The 19,268-nt window shown below is 38.4% G+C and overlaps 5 protein-coding genes across 8 annotated transcripts; 2 read left to right on the top strand and 3 right to left on the bottom strand.

Annotated features, from left to right (window-relative positions):
• Positions 1 to 1,362: 1,362 nt before the first annotated feature.
• LOC117570325 (TGF-beta receptor type-1) lies at positions 1,363 to 11,838 on the bottom strand. Of its 3 annotated transcripts, none has more exons than XM_034251867.2 (8): positions 10,900 to 11,838; positions 10,369 to 10,740; positions 8,577 to 8,694; positions 8,246 to 8,451; positions 3,802 to 4,032; positions 3,514 to 3,747; positions 2,925 to 3,448; positions 1,363 to 2,866 (listed from the first exon to the last, which is right to left on the bottom strand). In XM_034251867.2, the coding sequence occupies exons 1-8, from the start codon at positions 11,060 to 11,062 to the stop codon at positions 2,684 to 2,686; spliced, it is 2,031 nt and encodes a 676-aa protein (XP_034107758.1). In that variant the 5' UTR covers positions 11,063 to 11,838; the 3' UTR covers positions 1,363 to 2,683. The 3 variants fall into 3 exon arrangements, with proteins under 3 accessions (XP_034107758.1, XP_034107760.1, XP_034107759.1); XM_034251869.2 differs by lacking the exon at positions 8,246 to 8,451 and adding an exon at positions 5,669 to 5,802 and having other exon boundaries at positions 10,900 to 11,833; XM_034251868.2 differs by lacking the exon at positions 8,246 to 8,451 and adding an exon at positions 7,322 to 7,464 and having other exon boundaries at positions 10,900 to 11,831.
• Positions 11,839 to 12,209: 371 nt separating this feature from the next.
• On the bottom strand, positions 12,210 to 12,796 carry LOC117570330 (mitochondrial import receptor subunit TOM7 homolog). Of its 2 annotated transcripts, XM_052005402.1 has the most exons (3): positions 12,519 to 12,796; positions 12,327 to 12,432; positions 12,210 to 12,293 (listed from the first exon to the last, which is right to left on the bottom strand). In XM_052005402.1, the coding sequence occupies exons 1-2, from the start codon at positions 12,616 to 12,618 to the stop codon at positions 12,368 to 12,370; spliced, it is 165 nt and encodes a 54-aa protein (XP_051861362.1). In that variant the 5' UTR covers positions 12,619 to 12,796; the 3' UTR covers positions 12,210 to 12,293; positions 12,327 to 12,367. The 2 variants fall into 2 exon arrangements, with proteins under 2 accessions (XP_051861362.1, XP_034107769.1); XM_034251878.2 differs by having other exon boundaries at positions 12,210 to 12,432; positions 12,519 to 12,795.
• Positions 12,797 to 13,266: 470 nt separating this feature from the next.
• Positions 13,267 to 18,077, top strand: LOC117570329 (uncharacterized). The gene is made up of 3 exons (XM_034251877.2): positions 13,267 to 13,434; positions 13,565 to 13,637; positions 17,173 to 18,077. Exons 2-3 carry the CDS (start codon positions 13,587 to 13,589, stop codon positions 17,362 to 17,364), a joined length of 243 nt encoding a protein of 80 aa, XP_034107768.1. The 5' UTR covers positions 13,267 to 13,434; positions 13,565 to 13,586; the 3' UTR covers positions 17,365 to 18,077.
• Positions 13,644 to 14,851, top strand: LOC117570326 (uncharacterized). The gene has a single exon (XM_034251872.2). It carries the CDS (start codon positions 13,805 to 13,807, stop codon positions 14,783 to 14,785), a length of 981 nt encoding a protein of 326 aa, XP_034107763.1. The 5' UTR covers positions 13,644 to 13,804; the 3' UTR covers positions 14,786 to 14,851.
• LOC117570327 (52 kDa repressor of the inhibitor of the protein kinase-like) lies at positions 17,834 to 19,243 on the bottom strand. Its single transcript, XM_034251873.2, has 2 exons — positions 18,651 to 19,243; positions 17,834 to 18,598 (listed from the first exon to the last, which is right to left on the bottom strand). Exons 1-2 carry the CDS (start codon positions 19,142 to 19,144, stop codon positions 18,190 to 18,192), a joined length of 903 nt encoding a protein of 300 aa, XP_034107764.1. The 5' UTR covers positions 19,145 to 19,243; the 3' UTR covers positions 17,834 to 18,189.
• Between the last annotated feature and the right edge of the window lie 25 nt (positions 19,244 to 19,268).

Genomic DNA, 19,268 nt, shown 5'->3' with positions numbered 1-19,268 from the left:
TCTTTCACTTTCTTCGTCACTTCGTCTTCAGCTAAGTTACGTTTAATACACATTACAAACACTTTTACATCATTTTCAATTTAACTTTCATGCCACGCTTGAGCCTAACAACTAAATCATAGTTAGTTTGAATATTTTTCTCGGCTTCAATTCAAATGTTCGTTAAAAAACAAACCAAATATATTTTGGTTTTCAATCAGCTGCAAAATAGGAAATTAATTGTATTATTTTTCTTTGCGCATTTGTTTATCAAGTCTTTTATGTGTGAGTTTTCTTTTTCTTCACTTCGGTTGTGATATTTCGGTTATTCTGTAAACTTCTTCAGCTCAGTACTAGTTAAGTTGCCTCTTTAGCAAAAGGCTGTTCTCAATTCCAAATTCGCTTGGATAACATTTATGCATGCTTTACGTATATTTTTCTTGAGAATTCATGCGAATGTGGAATTGCGAACAACCAGGTTTTATGTCGATGGGGAAAACATTTGGTAGGGAATTATGGTTTGCAATCAATTGGATGTGTCTTTACAGCAACTTAGGGGCACTGGGGGGAGAGTAGGATTTGGGAGCTTTCGATTCTAGTTAAACATTTATCGAATTTAACATTGTTACAAATTGTTCTCTCTTTTCGTTATTATTTACACATTTTACAATTACAGGAATATTCATCGTAAAAACTTATATAATATGTACGATCCGTTAATTTGCAAGTGGAATATGAATAGAACATTCAGCAAATTACAATAATGTAGTATTACAGTTACAGGAAATGAATTAAGTTTAACTTAAAGTTTAATCGTAATCGTAATCAATTGTTTGTATAATTTTTTGTTTTTCGCTTTCTTTTTAGTTGTTTTGGTGTGCCTAAATTAATAGGAAATCAAATTTCGCAGGCCGAAAGATATAACAATATAGTTAAAGTTCTGATAATATATATGTTAATATGTATATATATATATAGTTTATCTCGTTATACGCATATCAAATAGAATTATAATTATAATTAATGATGCTTCTTACAATTTACTTTGATGTAGGTCAAATTAATGGCTTTACTTCTTCTTTCATTATTTAAGTTCACATTAATCTCTCAGCGTTGATGTTTTGTGGAATTAAGGAAACATTTGATGTTATATAGAAACTACTATTGCAGGTTTGTGTTATGATCGAGTGGGTGATGAATGGGTCAGTGATTTGAGTGGTCGTAGCGTGGTGCAGACATACATATAAAACATTTAGTTCTTGAACAGATCAACATACACGACAGCTCTCGTAAAATGACTTATGATTACACTTTCTTTCAATATTTTTGTTCATGAAACATCCCGAGTTTCTTACATGGATTGTTACATTGTTTCTTATATCATTTAGTTTTGTTTTTTTGTTTTTTGCATTATTATTACAGTTAAAATAGGAAGAACAAGCTTTGGTTATACAAAGAGGGAGTGAGTTCCAGGATATGAAAACAACAACAGAAATTGCTGATAAGAACTTAAACGCAAAAACAATGTCTATATTTAGAGTAATGTATATGTATTTTCTGTATGTGTGTGTGTGTGTGTGTATCTGTGTAAACAGCTTGGGAGTCGCACACATTGTACGCTGAGCAGCACTGTGGACGTATGTATATTTGGGGAAGGTTAGCTGGGGCAATGGGGCATGGGGCATGTTGCATGTGATGAGCAGGCGGCGCGCCAATTATTATTTTGTATTTCATAAACTGTATTTTCATTTTCAGTATTTTCGCTTATCAATTTCGTTTTTATTGTAATTCGTGAGTTCCTGAGTTTTGTCAACGATAAACGCCTAAAAATGTGTTGAATCCTCTTTTCTCATTGTCTATATAAATGTATTCTCTAAATGTGTATAATCGCTACTTCTATATATGTATGTATATTACTCGTATATTGATATAATGCAGCACAAAAGTTGCCTGCAAGTTTGTAATTTATATTCCACTTTTTTGTAATATGTTTTCTATTTGTATTTCTCTTTTTTGTTTTGTTTTTGTTTTTGTTTTCGTTTTCGTTTTTTTACTTTTTTTGTTTTCTTTTTGGATTTTGCTTTTCTCTCACTGCTGCTCAGTCTTGGCAAAGTCTTTTAACTGTATGTATTTTGTTTTAGTTTTGTGAACAGTGGCTATAAAAAATATACGTATACGTATATGTATATGTTTTGTATGTATGCGTATGCTCTAATCATTTAGCACTAATGGCAGTGCGACGGTTTTGTGGCGCGCCGCATTCTGCTCCTCGTTTTTTTTCTTGTCTCTGGCCGTGAAATGAAGGCAAATCTCAGCAACAATTTCAACGAAAAAATTATATGTACAAAAGTATAAAAGCAAAAGAAAGAACTATAAGGAAAATTAACTAAATGCGATTACGAGTCATATCCAAAAGCGGCAATGGGTTCAGGGATGGGCTGAAAGGCGGGGCTGGGGGGTGGTAGGCGGCGATTGTTATTTGTTAAGACCTAAGTATGTACAAAGTATTTGTTAGTTGTGGGTTTCTTGCTTGCTTGCTTCGTTTTCTCTTAGGTTATATGTATTTAGATTTAGATTTTGTTTTTGTTTTTGCTGCTTGTCGCTTGAAGGTAACACGGGACCAGGTTACAGGTTACACAGGTGCGATGTACAGAGTCAGAGTTAAATAAAACGCATTCCATTCGGCTACGCACTAGAGCCACAATCAGTTCTTGACCTTATCCTCCACACGTATACTGGCAAGCGTCTTCTTGATCCGCAGCGCAGTCAGACGTGCCACGGGATTGGGATACCAGCACTCCTTCATGACCTTGGCCATGTTGTGCAGCACATCGGAAGCATGCCAGCGATTTGGTATATTCGGCCGACTCTTCTCAATGCATACCACCTGCAACACAAACCAAACTATAGTAACCAAACTCTTCGTTAAACTGCTTCAATGTCACCTTTTTCATCTCATCAATGCTGGGATCGGGCTGCACAGCATCCCAGTACGGCAATTGGTATTCCTCAAAGATCATGCCCATGTTGCAGCGACGCGCTATCTCCCAGAGTATCAAGCCAAAGGCATAAACATCAGCCCGTTTATACGAATCAAAATGCTGGGCATTCATGCTCTCGTCGAGCACCTCAGGTGCCATATAACGCTTGGTGCCCACACGATGTGTGGATGGAATGTCCACCGAATCATCTTTCTCCACATGTCGCACGGCCAGCCCCAAATCGCCAATGGCACAGCTCAAATTCGTCTTGACCAGTATGTTCTTTGATTTTAGATCGCGATGGGCAATCGCTGGCTTTCCACGAGTGCCAACAATATCCATGTGCAGATGCGCCAATCCAGTGGCTATGCTCAGTGCCATGTTCAGCATGGTGTTGGTGTCCACAGTGTGTGTGGTTAGATAATCAAATAGTGAGCCGTTCTCGTGGTAATCTGTGACCAGCCAAAGCTGAGTCCAAGTGCCGTTGTCTAAAAGAAAAGAAAAGAAAAGAAAATGAATTTATAAAAATCATTAAAAAGAATTCACAACTCACCTTTGTTGTCTGCTGCAATGAAACCCAAGATATTCTCATGTCGCAACATAACAGTTTGATATATTTCGGCCTCGCGGAACCAGGAGCACTCTTCGCGACTGGAAAAGATCTTGACGGCAACATTCTCGCCACGCCAGCGACCGCGCCACACCTCACCGAATCGTCCCTTGCCAATGACATGACACAGTTGCACTTGTCGTGCAATCGAACGTTGCACCAAGAGCGGCAGACCAGCTACAAAGAGTAGAGAGTTAAACTACTGCTAATGAATGCAAAGATATTACTCACCTGAACCAGATCCGGATGTGGTCATCTCAATGATATCGTGCAGTGTCGTGTTGCCATTCAGTATGGGATCATAGACAGAATCCTCCTTGGCAAAGGGTCGTCCATTGGCCAATTGCTTGCGACGCTGGCAATAATACCAAGTCGCTGTGCCAGACAGACAGATGATTAACGTGGCGCTCACAATGATGGCCACCAATTCCCAGCTGCTTAGCGTCTTATTAGGTAGAAAATCTGATGGAAACACAAGCTTGATTAGTTCAGAGAGTTAAGCGGGTGGAGAAAACAGATTGAAAGCAGCTAAGGTTGAGCGTGAGAATTAATGGAAAATTAAATGCCAGAAAGTTAGTGAATAAATACCATATACATACATTATACACAAAATATATTAAAGGTGAAGACAACATGCTGCAAGCCAAACGTTTAAATCATTAATAACATATAAACATAAAACCAAATAAACTGCGGGTGCATGCTAACGAAACAGTTAATTGCCAAGTGCCGAGTGCATGTGTTGTTGTGTGAGTGTTTGAGTGTGTGTTGTGTGTGTGTGTGAGTGTTATTTCGTGCATAGTTGTAATTAACTAGGTGCATTTTTCACTAACCTGCTTATGACTTTTGATACGTTATTTACAAACCTTTGCATACTTTGCGGCGCAAACTTAAAATCTACAGAGCAATAAACTGCAAAACTTATGTACATAAACACACACACCCTCACGCACACAGACACTCGCGCACATTCATACAATATGGACGCAAAACAGAACTACTAATAATATAAATATGAGTGTACAAAATAATAAGTATAACAAAAAGAATGCTGCAAACAGCAAAAACACAAAAATGCGGCCATAAAAATGAATGGAAAATGAAGCCGCCGACTGCAGTTGCTGCGACTGCGACGTCGACAGCGACGCAGCAGCAGATGAATGAATATACATACATACATACATATATGAATGCACGACTTGCATAAACAGACGCAGTGATAGAGGAGTGAAAGAGAGAGCGAGCGAGGGAGTGAGCGAACGAGGTAAACAAAATGCGCCGTCTGGTTGGTGTTTCTTCTTCCTCTTCTGCTGCAGTTGTTGTTGTCCCCTTGAGACAGTTGTTGTTGTTGTGGTTGCTGTTGCCTACTTCCTTTTTTTATGCAGTTGTTTGGCTTTTATGTGCGTCGTGTCGTCTTTTTAACAAGTCAATATGAATGATGCGAAAGGTCAGCAGACAACTCGAAACACGGCGAAGCGACAAGTGTGGGGTGGGGAGGGGAGTGGTGGGTGTTGATGGTGTTGCGACGAGGCCACAAAAACAGCGCAGACAAGGTGAGACACACGCACACACCGAACAAAAACAAGTGTGTGAGTGCAACGCAAGTATGTGTGTGTGTGTGTGTGTGAACCGAGAACGAGAAATCCCAACAAACAAAATACGTGTGTGTGTTTTTTTATTATTATTATTTGAAGACAGCACAACGACGCATGAGAGAATGTGGGGCAGGTCCAAGGGCAACGTGGGGGGTGGGGCAGACGGGGGCAGGACAACAGCGTGCAGCATGACAGGTGTGCGTGTGTGTCTGAGTGTGTGTGTGCCACAAATTTCGGTCTAAAAAAAACGCAAATAATGCGGTGCAATGACATGGGCGTGGCTCGCAAGGGGGGAAGAGTGACGACGTGTGAATGTGGTTAAATTTGTTGTCGCTGATGCGATGATCTATGTGTCTATGAATGTCTATGGCTGGACGGATGAATGAATGGATGCGTGAGTGAGTGAATGAATGGATGGCTGCATGAATGGTTTTGGTTGAAGATGGGAAGATGAGAAAATGGTTGAATGCTTGGATGGTTGGATGGGTTTAAGCAACTCTCACCTGGTATAGCACCATTGTAACTTTCACGCGTATTGCAAAAATCTTCTTGACAACATTTTGTGGAGGATCTGGGTGTGTTGTCATGACACCAGGCGGGATCTTCGGGTGGTAAGTGGTTTGCAAGAGGCAGGCATCTACATACATACACACATACATTTACAATTGTTGTTCCTTTTTTTTTTTTTTTTGGTTTTTGGTTTTAACTAGTAAGGTTTAATATAGTCTTGAATTTTAGTTACAAACTACTTAGTTAGGCGGGATAAAAGGGTCGAGGGGTAAATAATACTATTTGGCGGTTGCTTTTGTTGTTGCTGTTGGGGTTTTGCTGTATTTGTTGTTGCTGTTGTTGTTGTAGTTGTGCAATTGTTGATAAGCAGCTGTTGTCATTGTTGTTGTTTTTGTTGTTATTGTTATTATTATTGTAAAGTTGTTAAAGTTGCAGTTTTTGCTGTTTTGCTACGACTTACGAACTAAATCAGCTGTAAAATAGTTTGCGGGCGTGCAGCAAAGGCGTGGACTAAGAGGGGGAAGGGCGGGTTGCTCACAAAATGGAGGATCAAGGTTGGAAGAACAAGAGTCAAAGCAGTTCAGAATATATTCCCAAAATCATTATGTACAATAAAAAATACAAGAGGAATCAAAGCACCAGTCGATAGTTTACCCAATTATACAATTGTAGATCGATAAAAAGGAACCTCAGTGTTAACACAATTACTATCGATACTTCATACTATCGAAACCAAAAAAGAATTTACAAATGGAACGAAATCCTTTATTTGCACAAGTCGAAAATCGGAGAAATATACAAAATATAAACAATTGTTATCGATAGTATCGATAGTACCGACGATAGTTTTGCAGTTCCAGGCATGTACAAAAAATGCAAAAAAGTACACGAAACCATACCATGAATAAATGCCTACTAGAGGTTCCACAAAATATAATACTGTACTTACTACAATAAGATCAGCGAAGAGTTTAAGAAAAATAATTGGCATGCAAACAAATTGATTGAGTATCGAATAAGATACCGTCATACTTATATATTATGTGTAGGTGTTGTTGTTTGTAGCTGTTGTTGTTGTTGTGCATTTAGATAAAATAGTTACTTAGATAGTGCAAGAGGCAGAGAGCGAAGAGCAGAGAAAGACAGGCGGCAAACAGGCGGATATCGTGCAGAAAGATCAAAAGAAACCAAAAATAAAGAGACCTACAAATCGGAGGACGACTAAGGTGCAAATAGAAAACTAAATAAATGAAATACTCAAGATATATATTTTCAGAAGAAAACAAAATAAAGAAACATTTAGGATCAATTATAGTTCGAGTACTAAATTGTTGTGCAAACCGAATTAAAATGATTATTTATTATTATTACTATTAATATTATTATTAATACTGTTGTGCGGTAAGTGTGGAAATTGTTGGCATACAATAAAATTGTGTTGTAGTTGTTGTTTTTTTGTTTGTTTGTTGTTGTTGTGCATAATTAGCTGAGAGTACAAATGAAGAGTGCAAAACCAAAAAGCTTTTTAATAGAGACAGAGAAAGAAAAAAAGTATTTATTTTTGTTTATCTTTTTTTGCTATTGTTTTCTAGTTTTTTTTTTTTTTTTGTTATTTGTGTTTGATTGATTCATGTTTGTTGCTGTACCTGGTTCAAATATGGTTTTCATAAGCTCTTCCTTATTGCAGAAATCCTTACTACAACATCTAATTCTATACGAATCGATTTTACTGCGACTGGAGAGGCATTCCAGAGGTTCGCGATGCAGTTCGTAACGCTTTTCGAGGCAACTGTACAGCATAATAGACCAATACAAGTAAGTTTGAGTGTGTGTGTGTGCGTATGTTTGTGTACGTGTGTTATTTGAAAGAGAGCAACGACGAGCGAGCGAGCGAGCGAAACGAACGATCACACAGAGAGTGACAGAGAATGTGCAGAGCAGGGAACAAGAGATCGCGTGTGGCATTTCATTATTGATCGTTTTGTCGGGTGTACACGAGCGTTTTAGGTGAAAGACAGAGAGAGAGAGGAGAGATAAATAGAGAAAGAAATCAAATTAGTAAAGTGTCACTGTTGTTGCTGTTGTTGTAGCTGAGGCCAGTGTCTTTCGGCCAGCTGCTAATTGAAACTCAGTCTGGTTAGTAGCAATCAAAACAGAAACGAATCAAACGAATTTGTTGCCAGGAGCTTTGCTCGCTCTTAATGTAGTTGTTGTTGATGTTGCTGCAGTTGCTGCCGCTACTGTAGTTGTTGTTGTTGTTGCTGTTGTAGTTGTTACTTCTGCTGGGTTTTAGTAATGTGCGCTGCATTTAATTAAATTATTTATTTTCTTTTTGGATTTTGAGGTTAGCTTTCGAGTTTGAACTCAACGAACGAGCATGGTAGATATAAATGGTAGAAGAACAAGTTCAAAGAACGAACAAACTGGAACAAAGCAACTTGAACGACGTGCGTTTGTTTCACTTGAATGGATGGTTGTTAGCTAGGAGGAGCAGTTCAGGAATATTGAGGATAGGTTTTTTCTTTGGTTTTTTTTTTTGTTGAACAAAAGACGTGCACAGCATAGCGCACCTTCGTAGACAACCGAGTTGGTTTTATCCATGGACGGCGCGTAGTACTTGATAACGGGACGCAGATCTTTATTGCAAAAGTCACGATCATTACAACACCCGTGTCCGCCACGAGGTGCGGCCGGACGTGCTGTCGGTCCGCCATGGCGACCATCGTTGCACCAGATGAAACGGCCCGGCGGAAAGCTCTGCGACATGTTGAGACAGCTACGACAATGAATTCGAATCCGAATTCGAGTTCGAATTCGCACACACGCAGATTGATCAGCAAATTGATTGTCATGTCGTTGTATTTGTATTTTTTTCCTAATAAACCATATGAACAAACTTACCGGAAACTGAAGATTATCTTGTTGTCGTTGTCCTTCTCCACTGAGGTGAAGCAATAACCATCCGTTTCGCATATGTGGTTCGTTTCCTTGCAGATATCACAATGGCATTTGATAATTTCTGTTAAACAAAATAATAATATGATTACTTAAAAAATATAATCATTTAGAATCTATAGATTAAATAAATCTAGCTCGATCCGTCTTATAGATAAGCAATCCTAAAAATTGTAACTCATCAATACGTAAAAAAAGAAGCAATATCATTGATATTGATCACTGAAATTTAGAGTCCAATCTAATAAGTATCTTCACTCACAGAACATAAGGAATATTTAAAAGAATATATGTTTCAATACTTCGAATAAGTTCTTTCAAGATTATACAAAAGAACAAAAGTTACATTATGATTAAAAATAAATATATATATTACAACAAATAAAGTAAATGAAAAAATTAAGTACGATTAACAGTCTTAATCTTGAAGGAACAATATAACATGCTGAATATTTATCATGCTTCAATAATATACTAAATACCATAGTTCCTCTAAGATCAATCAACACTAAGCGTTTTCACACTATATCTGCTGCGCCTTCTTTAAGGTGTCACACAGTTCTAATTAAAATTATAATACTCCAAGCAAGTGTATAAACATATTATTTCCGTGAAAGCGATCAGCGCGCTTATCATATCTTTTTCTATATCAATTTCCTCTGAACTTTTATATCAGCATATTGAAATTTACACAAAATTGTAGTTTTATGCAGGCGGCTTATTCCGAAAACGGTTTTTCGCACGAAACCGTCGATTGAACCACTAAGGGAAATCAAAATAAGCTATTACTGATCTCAATTAGTGGCGACAGTTATCGGTTATCACTTGCGATCTTGAAAGCTGCTGACACGAGTCGCTTGGGGCCAATTAGCAAGTCGCTTCTCAGCCCAATTTAAAGTTTTATCATTAATCATAATTCGGTCTTTATTATTGATTATTTTGTTGCTTCTTGAGCGATCGCTGACATTCAACGTCAAGCGACAAGCGCCAAGAGGCGACGACACGCTGTACGAGGGGGAGGGGTTAACTGCGTGGGGGGAAGGGGTCGGTCTCAAGTTGCTCGCACAAAAGCAAAAGCAAAAACAAAAGGCATTTAGCATAATAATAACAACAACGAAACAGAGACAGACGAAGACAAGTGTAAAGCGGAAAGCATAAAGAACCCAGACGAAGTTGACGCGGCCGTTGACGTCGCTGCCGCTGCCGCAGTCGCTGCTGCCGTTGGCGTTGGCGCTGGCTTTGCGCGCCAGTTTTGTTGTTTTTGCAGTCTTTGGTTGCAGTTGCATTGCAGTCAAGTTGAGTTGTTGTTGCTGTCGCTGTAGGCACAAGTGCAATGCAAAACGCGGGGGTGGCTCAAGTGCGAGTGTCTGCTGCTGTTGTTCTTGTTGTTGTTGCTGTTTCAGTCAGTCAGTCAGTCAGACAGCGCGTGGGAATGAGAGAGAGGGAGAGAGAGAACTGCAGTCTGCAGCACATTGACATCGGCAATGAGCTGACGTCACGAGACATGGCTTGAGGGTAAAGGGAGGGGGAAGTTGTGGAGTTGAGGTAAAAGCCAGACAGCTTGAGTTGGGTTGGGGTTTTTTTAAACTCCATGAATAACGCTTGAGCTGCTCTTTGAGGTGTTAAAGTCACGCGAGCCGCGTTTCAGTTTATTCGTTTGTCCGTCTGTCTGTCTGTTTGATTGTCTTGGGTCTGGATTGTCTGCTCTCTGATTTGGCGGCTTTTACTTTGGACTTACTTTCGTGCTTCTTGTTGTGCAGTGGCGCGTAAGTGGGTATCGATGATTGTTGCAGCGAAGTGGCAGCAACAGCAGCCGTTTCATTTGCGGCTGCCATTTGAATTGACACTGCGCTGTTGTCGCTGCCGTTGCTGCTGCTGTTGTTGTTGTTGTTGCCATGGCCGCTGTTATCAGCGGACGACAGCGACGATTTAGTTAGATAAGCACCAGCTGTTTCATTTGCTGCTGTTGTTGTTACTGTTGCTGTTGTTCTTGTCGCTTTTCTTGTTGTTGTAGCTGCTGTCGCTGTTGCCGCCACCGCCTCGGGCAAAGCTTTGTTGCCAATTTTTGTTGCTTCATTTGTGGTATTTATGACAAGTTCAATTGGAGAGGCTGCACACAAAATATAGAAAGAAGAAAAAAACAAATACAAATTTAGGTTAGTTTCACACCTCAAACTGTGACGTGGGCACGAAGGGAGGGCGAGAGGAGTGTGCTTGTTGTCACCACATATCCTCGGTGATCAGCGTTGGATAGTATCTGTTTACTTACCGCCGATTACATGGAGCAGAGCCATCAGGCAGAGCAGCTTAAGCCACAGCCACATTTTGATTGTTCTTCTTCTTTTTGATAATCGCTGACCGTTCGCCATGTTATTGTTTTCGTTATTGTGATTTTTCTTTTGTTTTCCGCGTACACACACGCACGCACACATACACACACACACGCACACGTGCACGCACACAAGCGCGTAAGCTCAAAGTCTGTGTGGGCAGCAAAATTTATTTGTGCTCCTTCTTCTGGCTGTTGTTGTTCTTGACGACACAAACAAAACTATGCAAAGGAGACAACAACAACGACAACGGCGACAAGGACGACGATGACGACGACGTCGACTGCAGACGGCAACTAATTTGCTTTATATTGCGCATTTATTGTGTTGTGTAGGACTCGAAACTCGCGCTCTGCTTGCGCCGCAACGAGCTTACATTTTGTTTGTACATTCGATTAGCGATTTAATTAGCATAAGCAGCACTTTTTATTTTTTCATTTATTTTGGCCATTCGGCATTATATGGTGCACCTGGCACGCATGTTTTACAATTACAAAACTGCACACAAAAAAATTCGTTTCACTTCTTTTGCAATCCAATTAGAAAAACTTGATCCCCTCCCACTTTACGGATAATTTTTCAGCCGTATTTTCATCACGTGAGTTTGGCACTTGTCTGGCTTGTTTTACCACCAAATATTATTTACAATTGTGGCCAGCACCTTGAATTGTATTGTGCACTGTTGTGTTTGCGTTAATTTCTATTATTTATTTGCTATATATGCAATTTTGTTTAACGAAATCAGCGGAAAACCCGTCTGTGTGCGAATAGTTTAGCGAACGATGTGACCGTCTTCGGCAAGCATAGCAATAACGCATTTTTATTGCAAAATACCAATGCGATAACGTCTAAGGCGTTGCCCCCTCTCCAAATTAGAATGACAACCAGTGTTTCCACAAGCAAAAATAGAACAATATATTATATCCATGTAATTCTAATGTTTTCATAACATTTGTAGTTTTGAAAGGGATCTAAATTAAATTTAGATTAGTCGTAACCGGCAATGGAAATGACAAGCTATTCAAATGACGCGGCTTTAATCACGCATTTGGAAATATACCAAAAGTCAAATGAAGAGTAACCAGAGGACATGGACAACGGGTTTTCCTTATCTCGACGTTAAAACCTAATTTAGTTTATGATAAATTCCGGTTCAGCTGCTAAAGCTTTATAGAAGCTAAATTTATCCGTTTATATTAGTTCTACGAAATAGACAGTTTTAAAACAATTGTATGTGAACCACCAAATATTTTAATATTATTTGAACAGAAATTTATTTCCGCTAGCTCTCTTTAAGGTACTAGTGCTTTGAAAATGCCAAGCAATCAACAACAACATTTTGTCAATTTTATTTTGAGTTTGTTTCCGCTCGCAATCATACTCGGTATGAAATAAATATGTGTGTATCTATTGCCACAGAAGACTCAGAAGGGATAGTGGAGGCATTCCAGGCTCAGCTCCCTTGGAGAATCCTATTTAAATAAAAAACAATCGTTAATACAAAATCAATAGATTACACTTGTGGTGCTTATCCCCAACACGTGCAAGAAGTACTTACCTAAATAAAGGACCATGGGCACAAATCCCCAGTGAAATGTGGTCTGCACGATATCCACAACCACTCCCAGACGTTCCTTGACTCCCTCAGAAAGAACCATTTTAATTTATTATTGCAAAAAATGCGAACAATGAATGCACACTCTCGTATTATGAAATTGTATCAGCAGCAAATCACCGACTAGAAAAGATAGTGTTGGTAACCGTGTTATTTTTCGATAATCGAATGAAATTAATATCGTTTGCGTAGAAGTTTGAAAAAAATTAATAAGGGTTTTAACATTGAATTTGAAGTAAATTTCTTACGTAAGATAATTAAAACAGAGTGTACTGTATCCAAACTTCAATAATAGCAGCACGTTTTGTCTATACTGGTATTGCAGTTGTCATGCCTTTATTTCTGATAAAATGTAAACAAATAGATGGTGGTGCCGGACTGGGCAAAACGAAACGGTGACAGGTTGTGGTAGAGATGGGTTCATGTGTTTTTGTTTTTCACAAACAAATGTAGCATAAATTTCTTAAATTTTGCAAATGATGGATGTTCTAATAAAAAAAAACTGACTGAATGCTGTATTCCAATCCAAAATATCCTATTATTGGACTCTATTTTTTTAGAACAATTTGCAATAAAAACTATTCAACTATTTATTCAGTTTCGAGTGTAACCATCTAGTAATACAAAAATAGTATATTTTATCAGCGTGTATTAGGAAATTAATTCACGGTCACTCTGCCAACCATCTGCTCTTTCCTGCTGTAGCCCTGTCAGCCCTGGCATGCTGCTAGAGAGAATTTTTGCTTTTTTTTCAAATTAAATTAATGCATTAAACAATCTCAACGCAGAACGCTCGGAACTGCATTATTGAATAGACGTCGGCAGAGGGCATCGCATTCAAATTACTCACTCACACTATGTAAGTTTTGATAAGCAGGTGCTGACGACTTTCACACTGACATTCTGAACGAATGAAAAAAAAGGAAAAATCAATTTCCTCTTATGTAAGCTGGGCTGCGCTCGAAACTGAAATTTTGTTTGCTTTTCAGATAATAATTGATTGATCGGACAATGAAAACAACTAATATCGGATTATATGCATTTCGTTTAACTTTCGGTCAGGTGAGCATTCGCTAAATAGCAAAAAGAAAAACACAACCGGATTTTAAGTATTGGCAAATGCAAAAAATATGCAAATTGAAGGGAAATTGTGCGTAGCGTAATTTTCCCAAACACGTTTCGAGAAATTCCCTCGCAACACGCACACTCGCGCCCACATTACCTATAGAATGGACAAACTGCAGCCAGGTGATTCTTGCGAGGATTGCCAAAGTCAGGGATTAAACCATAAATTGCGATGGTTTTACATCAACCTTGAGGAGCAAATACTGAAATGCGAGGCACGCAGTTGTTTGTGGCCGCACAACGATGAAGTGTCTTCCGACGAGGAAGATTCACCTGCTGAAGTGGTTGTCCGGCCGGAATCGGTTGATGATGTGACGGATTCGCTGGATCCGTATGATGATGATGATTTTATTAAAGAACTTCTAAAACAACTGGCACCGGAAGTGGAGCCGGAGCCCCAGCATGCAACAGATAACATTCCCAGTAACTCGAATCCAGAAACAGATGGCTTAATCCAGATTAATGAAATTCTTGAGCTGGCGCCGATTGAAAATATGTGCATCGACGCAGATAGCAACAGTCCAAAGATCACTACTGTATCCAGCACTGATAAACCCTTATCAGCTACAACAACAGCTGCCAATTCAATGCCCGATTTAACGTCGAATCTCTCAATCAAGACTGATCCATTTATATTAACTACCACAAGTAACAGCAACACCATAGATTCCATAGAGTTCTCCATCTCCTTTGATCCCACGGCACTCGCTGGGAATACCGAGCAAGTGAAGCGGGCTCTTGACATTCCAAAGGCATCTGTCTTCCAGGCTGCACCCAAAAAAGCATCCACACTATGCCAACAGAAACAGCAAACAAAAGCAGAGCCCGCGTCTTATTTAGGACCCAGTCCATCGGATTTTCTGGATGCATTGAAGCGACAGCCGGAGTCACGCCTAATACGTCCCCAAAAGCAACAGCGTAGCAATAGACGTAACATTGGCAACGCTCCAGTTGCCAGCCGGCCAAATACGCATCAGGTGATGCAGTTGCTCCAAAGCATTGAAGCGCAGAAGCGACAGAAGGAAATAAAAACGGAACCCAAGCAGGAAAGGGAAACGGAAGCAAAGCAAACGCAATCGCAATGAACGATTTTGGATCTTTTTTGTTTTGTTATGCCAAATAAATTTGCGTATCAAAATGAGTGTCAAAAATTGCCAAACACGTCGCATTTATTTATAAACATTGGATTTTTTGTTGACGGTCGGGCGCTATTCTACAAAATTGTTGATGCGGGCCACGCGTCCAGTGCATGATGAGCAATGACCAGCGAGCTGAGAGAGATAGTCCAGATGAATCTGCTGAAAGTAATAAGGAAAACGGGTCAAGCCAAGTGCGTCACAAGATGAACAAGATCTCGCAGCTCAAGTTGCAACGCGGTGAGAGTTACAAATGAGAGGCTACCGTTTGCTTACTACAGCTGATAAAGTAATTACGGACAATGTCACACGGTGCACAGTGGTGCGGGAGTTAAGCGAAAGGCGCAAATACAAACAAAACTTGTTTGCCCCCCTTCAAAATAATTGAAGCAAGGCAACGCGGCGCCGGCGGTGCTAAAAATAATTCACCGTTTTATTTGGCGAGCCTTGCCAAACCACAAATTTAAATACGCATATTTTTTGCATTTGTATTTTACTTACGTATATAAGATTTATTATACTCATATCAGGTATTTTATGGGAAAACTGCTGAATCGCATTATTATATTTCGACTTAGTAATTATTTTTATTTCATTTGACCTAAAAATGCTTATGAAGATTGTTTTTGTTGAAGTCATAAAATTATTTCGTATATTGAGATCTCTTGACTAAGCTTGTGTTCATTGCAATCGTTATATCACTTTTTTTTTGTATCGAGTCGCAATTAAATTGATTTCCTTGAAATACTTATTTAGATTGTTAGTGTGCTTATCAAGATTGTTTTCAATCGCAAATATTCGTAATATCAAACACCTAATTTTAACTTGATTAACTTAAAGCTTATCAAGATCTATTTGTTACGCTTGTAATATTAATTATCTTCAAGGTCGAGTACATTTTTGGAAAGTACTTGGTGTCTTTCATGAAATTATAATATGTTTTATTTTGAATTGTTTTTATAAATATTTTGAATATCCGTTCTCAATCTAATAGTTAATTTGGTATCTTCAAGTTAGATTAGAATATTTCAATTTTATCGAGTCACCTTCTGAACTCTACACAAACGCTGCAATTTATTTCGCAGTAGTTTCAATAACCTTTTTCCAGTGTGCGCAGCTGACGTCACGTGCCACGCGCTCGCAGCTATTGCGTCTTTGCTTAGTTTCATTGAGGAATGCAAAAGCTGTTCCAATTGCAATAAAATCAACTACAACTACAACAAAGTACAGTCGAGGCCTATACTAAATTTGCTGTTGCTGGGGGGATTGCCATTAATAGTAATGAATCGTAGTAGAATATATTATATATTATTGCATTATCAATATTATCAACAGGTGTTACAAGTTCACTGGCATGTCGAATACGCTTTACAGCGATTTCAATTGTTCGGTTTGTTTATCAGTTCAATGAACGTGGGAACGTGTGTGGTGGGGTAATCAGTCTCGATCCCATTAGGGGAGAGGGGGCTGAAGGAGGCACTTGAACTTGCCGTTGCCAACGGGTAAATTCGCAAACTTCTGCTGCGTAGTAGAAAGAGGCTTTTAGACTTTTTTTTTGGCAATAGGCCATCTTGTTTGTTTGACATTTATAAAAATAGGAATGTACGCTGTGATAAGGCGTTCGCATTAACCTGGTGCTGATGTCTTAATCTCTTTCATATTATTTCAAGTATTATCTGTCTCAAGACGATAAGCGAGTGAATTTACAATAACATTTTTGGGAATAGAAAGTTAACGGATAATTTTACATTTATGTTTTACTAGGCGTTAATCTTTTTTTAAAATTATAATCCAAAGTATTAAGATAATCAATTTGATTCCATAATTATATATTGAGTTCCTTATTTGCAAGGTTATATTTGTAATATTTGACATAATAATTCTATTATATTACATACTATTATATAATTTTATAAATATTAAAAAACTGGTACAAGTTTTCTTGTTGTTCTCTTTAGTTTTAAGATATTATCAGTTAGGCTTATTGTTAAGATGTTTTCTTGGTTGAGAAGTCTATTTAATCTAGGTTTAACTATATTTTAGGATAAAAATTTTTTAATTTTTTTTATTTACAATCTTAATCAAATTTATTTAAAATATGTATTTATACAAATATAATAATACTATTACATTATTATTACTTTCTACTTTTTAGTATGTTAATTAGTATAGTCTTATGATCTGGAACAATCTTTCTTTTCGTTCTCTTTAGTTCCGAGTTTATTGTTAAGATGTTTCCTTTTGGTTTAGAAATCTATTTAATCTAGCCCTAACTATGTTTTACAATATCTTAATCTGATTTTAATTGGCTTATCTCGTTATCATTCTAATTGCAGGCACCGCCGCTGTCCGCGCAGGCCTCGACACACAGCAGCCATGCGTTCACCACCAGCTCGTCGGCGCCCAACCGTGTGGTGACCCGATCTGCAACGATGTTGGCTCTGTTTGGGATTGCGCTCTCCTCGTTCAGCCTGAAGCAGCTGTTGTCCAAGAAGCACAACAAACACAATGCGCTGCGCAAGCTTTAAACGTCGTTAGATGAGGCTCATCTTCTGTTGGATAGTATTGTTGTTGGCCATGTCGTCCTCTGTTCGCTCGCCATACATTCTCAGTTCTCATTTCACATCGTAGTGTATATTTCTTTATGTTTAAGTCATCATCAGCCAAAAACCGATAGCGCAGCGACATGGCAACAACAATGACGAGGAGCTCACATTATTATTATGATTATTATATATTTTGAGACGGATGGGATTGAATGTGTATATAATTACTTGTTCTTCATACATACAACAAACAAACACACACATACTCAAGAAACACAAACATATACGTGTACGCGTCGCCAACAGAAAAGGAATAAAAATTGTGATAGTTACTAATGAACATGATGATGATAAGGATGATGATGATCGACAGGATGGAGATGATGTTGCAATGAATTGTTGTTGATGAGCGCATCCTATGGAATCCCAATGTATATTCTATATATGTATGTTTTCAACGTCTCTGTCAACAAGTCCTATTATATACATATAAGATCTTTTAGTTAAATTCTAAATTTTAAACAAAACAAGCAACCCCCTAAAAGAAACGACTAAGTGAAGAATTATAATACAACATATAACAATAGCAACAGGATAAATAATTGCCTAATAATGGTCTGCAATTATGGGCGAAAGTATCCAAGTTTTGTATTAGTTTTAGTTCAATATTCAAATAAACCGCATTATTATCGAAATTTGATTTCTTTTTATTTTTACAAATCACTTTTGTCATATGAAACACAAGCGGACTATAGACTAGATTACTCTATTAAATAAACAGAATATGAGAAAATAATTGAAACTAGTTTAATTAATGTAATTGTGATCTAGTTGTGTTATATCAATAATTTCTATTAGTTCGCTACCTTCTTCAAATTCAAATGAATCTTGTGTGACTTTGGTCTCGCTGTTGTTCATTTGTGACAGTGCTCTCGTGGATGGCAATGGATAATTCTTCTGGAGCAGCATGCTATAGACAGTTGGACTTGCCGCATATAGAGTAAATGCATCTCTTAGATCCTGCTTTGGCCACATAATGCGTTTCCCGCTTTGTAATTTATGAATTTGTGGTCGGGAAAATACCTTTTCTAATTGGGTAAATAGGTTATTGTAACGAGCATTTGACGCCTCCAATTGCTGCATCAGTTTCTGCTTCTCCGCGGCGTCCTTTTTATTCGCCAGGCTCATTTTAAAGTTCTCACGACGCAGCAAGATGCTAAAATATATTTAATTATAATTTGAATTACGTATTAAGTGAGCTTTCGCACTTTTCCCTCTCCAAGGCTGTGAGATAGGCGTCAGCATCGACCACCACCTGGACAACCTCCTCAGTTGGCTGGTCATCCGTGATTTCTTCATCCTGTTCCAAAGATTCATTGGTTTGTTTTTCCTCATATTCCGTTAGTAGAGCATCCACAATTCGTTTTCTTTGTGCCAATGATTTTTCTTGCTTATCATCCCCTCCTTCTAGTTCTTCGTATTCGAAGTCAAAGTCTTCTTCATTGTTGCTTACACTTGGCACCGATTCCGGCTTCAGTTTCAATGGTCTGGGTTTATTATAGACTCCTAGTTCATAAGGCAAATCCCTTTCAAAGTCGCTTTCCACAAAGTGTTGCACACATATTTTCTCTAGTTTGGTGTTTATTTTATCCGTTCGCCGACAAAATTCCACCCATCTCTGCCGCATTTTTGCATCCTTTGGAAACAAAAAGTAACGGCTTTTTGATTTGCGATTTGAGCAGCCTTCAACCGCGCAAAACATGTGTGAAACGGATTTCTGTAGGCGAAATAAACTTGTAGGGAGCACAATTGACGTCACTTTTATTTAACAGTGCTGGACAATATTAAAACAGCGCAAGTTCAGATCTGAGCTGCGAACTAGCAAA

The sequence above is a fragment of the Drosophila albomicans genome, chromosome 3 (assembly GCF_009650485.2).
Source record: "Drosophila albomicans strain 15112-1751.03 chromosome 3, ASM965048v2, whole genome shotgun sequence".
In the NCBI taxonomy this organism is placed as follows: Eukaryota; Metazoa; Arthropoda; class Insecta; order Diptera; family Drosophilidae; genus Drosophila; species Drosophila albomicans.
This window is presented reverse-complemented; position numbering and strand designations above follow the sequence as displayed.

Coding starts and splice junctions, on each gene's coding strand:
- LOC117570325 (XM_034251867.2), bottom strand. CDS start 11,062: ATGTGTGCGTGCGTGTGTGTACGCGGAAAACAAAAGAAAAATCACAAT. Junction 4,033..8,245: donor CAACTCGGTTGTCTACGAAG/GTGCGCTATGCT, acceptor TGTTTCCATCAG/ATTTTCTACCTAATAAGACG. Junction 3,748..3,801: donor CACATCCGGATCTGGTTCAG/GTGAGTAATATC, acceptor TACTCTTTGTAG/CTGGTCTGCCGCTCTTGGTG.
- LOC117570330 (XM_052005402.1), bottom strand. CDS start 12,618: ATGGTTCTTTCTGAGGGAGTCAAGGAACGTCTGGGAGTGGTTGTGGAT. Junction 12,433..12,518: donor GCCCATGGTCCTTTATTTAG/GTAAGTACTTCT, acceptor TTATTTAAATAG/GATTCTCCAAGGGAGCTGAG.
- LOC117570329 (XM_034251877.2), top strand. CDS start 13,587: ATGAAAACAACTAATATCGGATTATATGCATTTCGTTTAACTTTCGGT. Junction 13,638..17,172: donor TTCGTTTAACTTTCGGTCAG/GTGAGCATTCGC, acceptor TTCTAATTGCAG/GCACCGCCGCTGTCCGCGCA.
- LOC117570326 (XM_034251872.2), top strand. CDS start 13,805: ATGGACAAACTGCAGCCAGGTGATTCTTGCGAGGATTGCCAAAGTCAG.
- LOC117570327 (XM_034251873.2), bottom strand. CDS start 19,144: ATGTTTTGCGCGGTTGAAGGCTGCTCAAATCGCAAATCAAAAAGCCGT. Junction 18,599..18,650: donor ACAGCCTTGGAGAGGGAAAA/GTGCGAAAGCTC, acceptor AATATATTTTAG/CATCTTGCTGCGTCGTGAGA.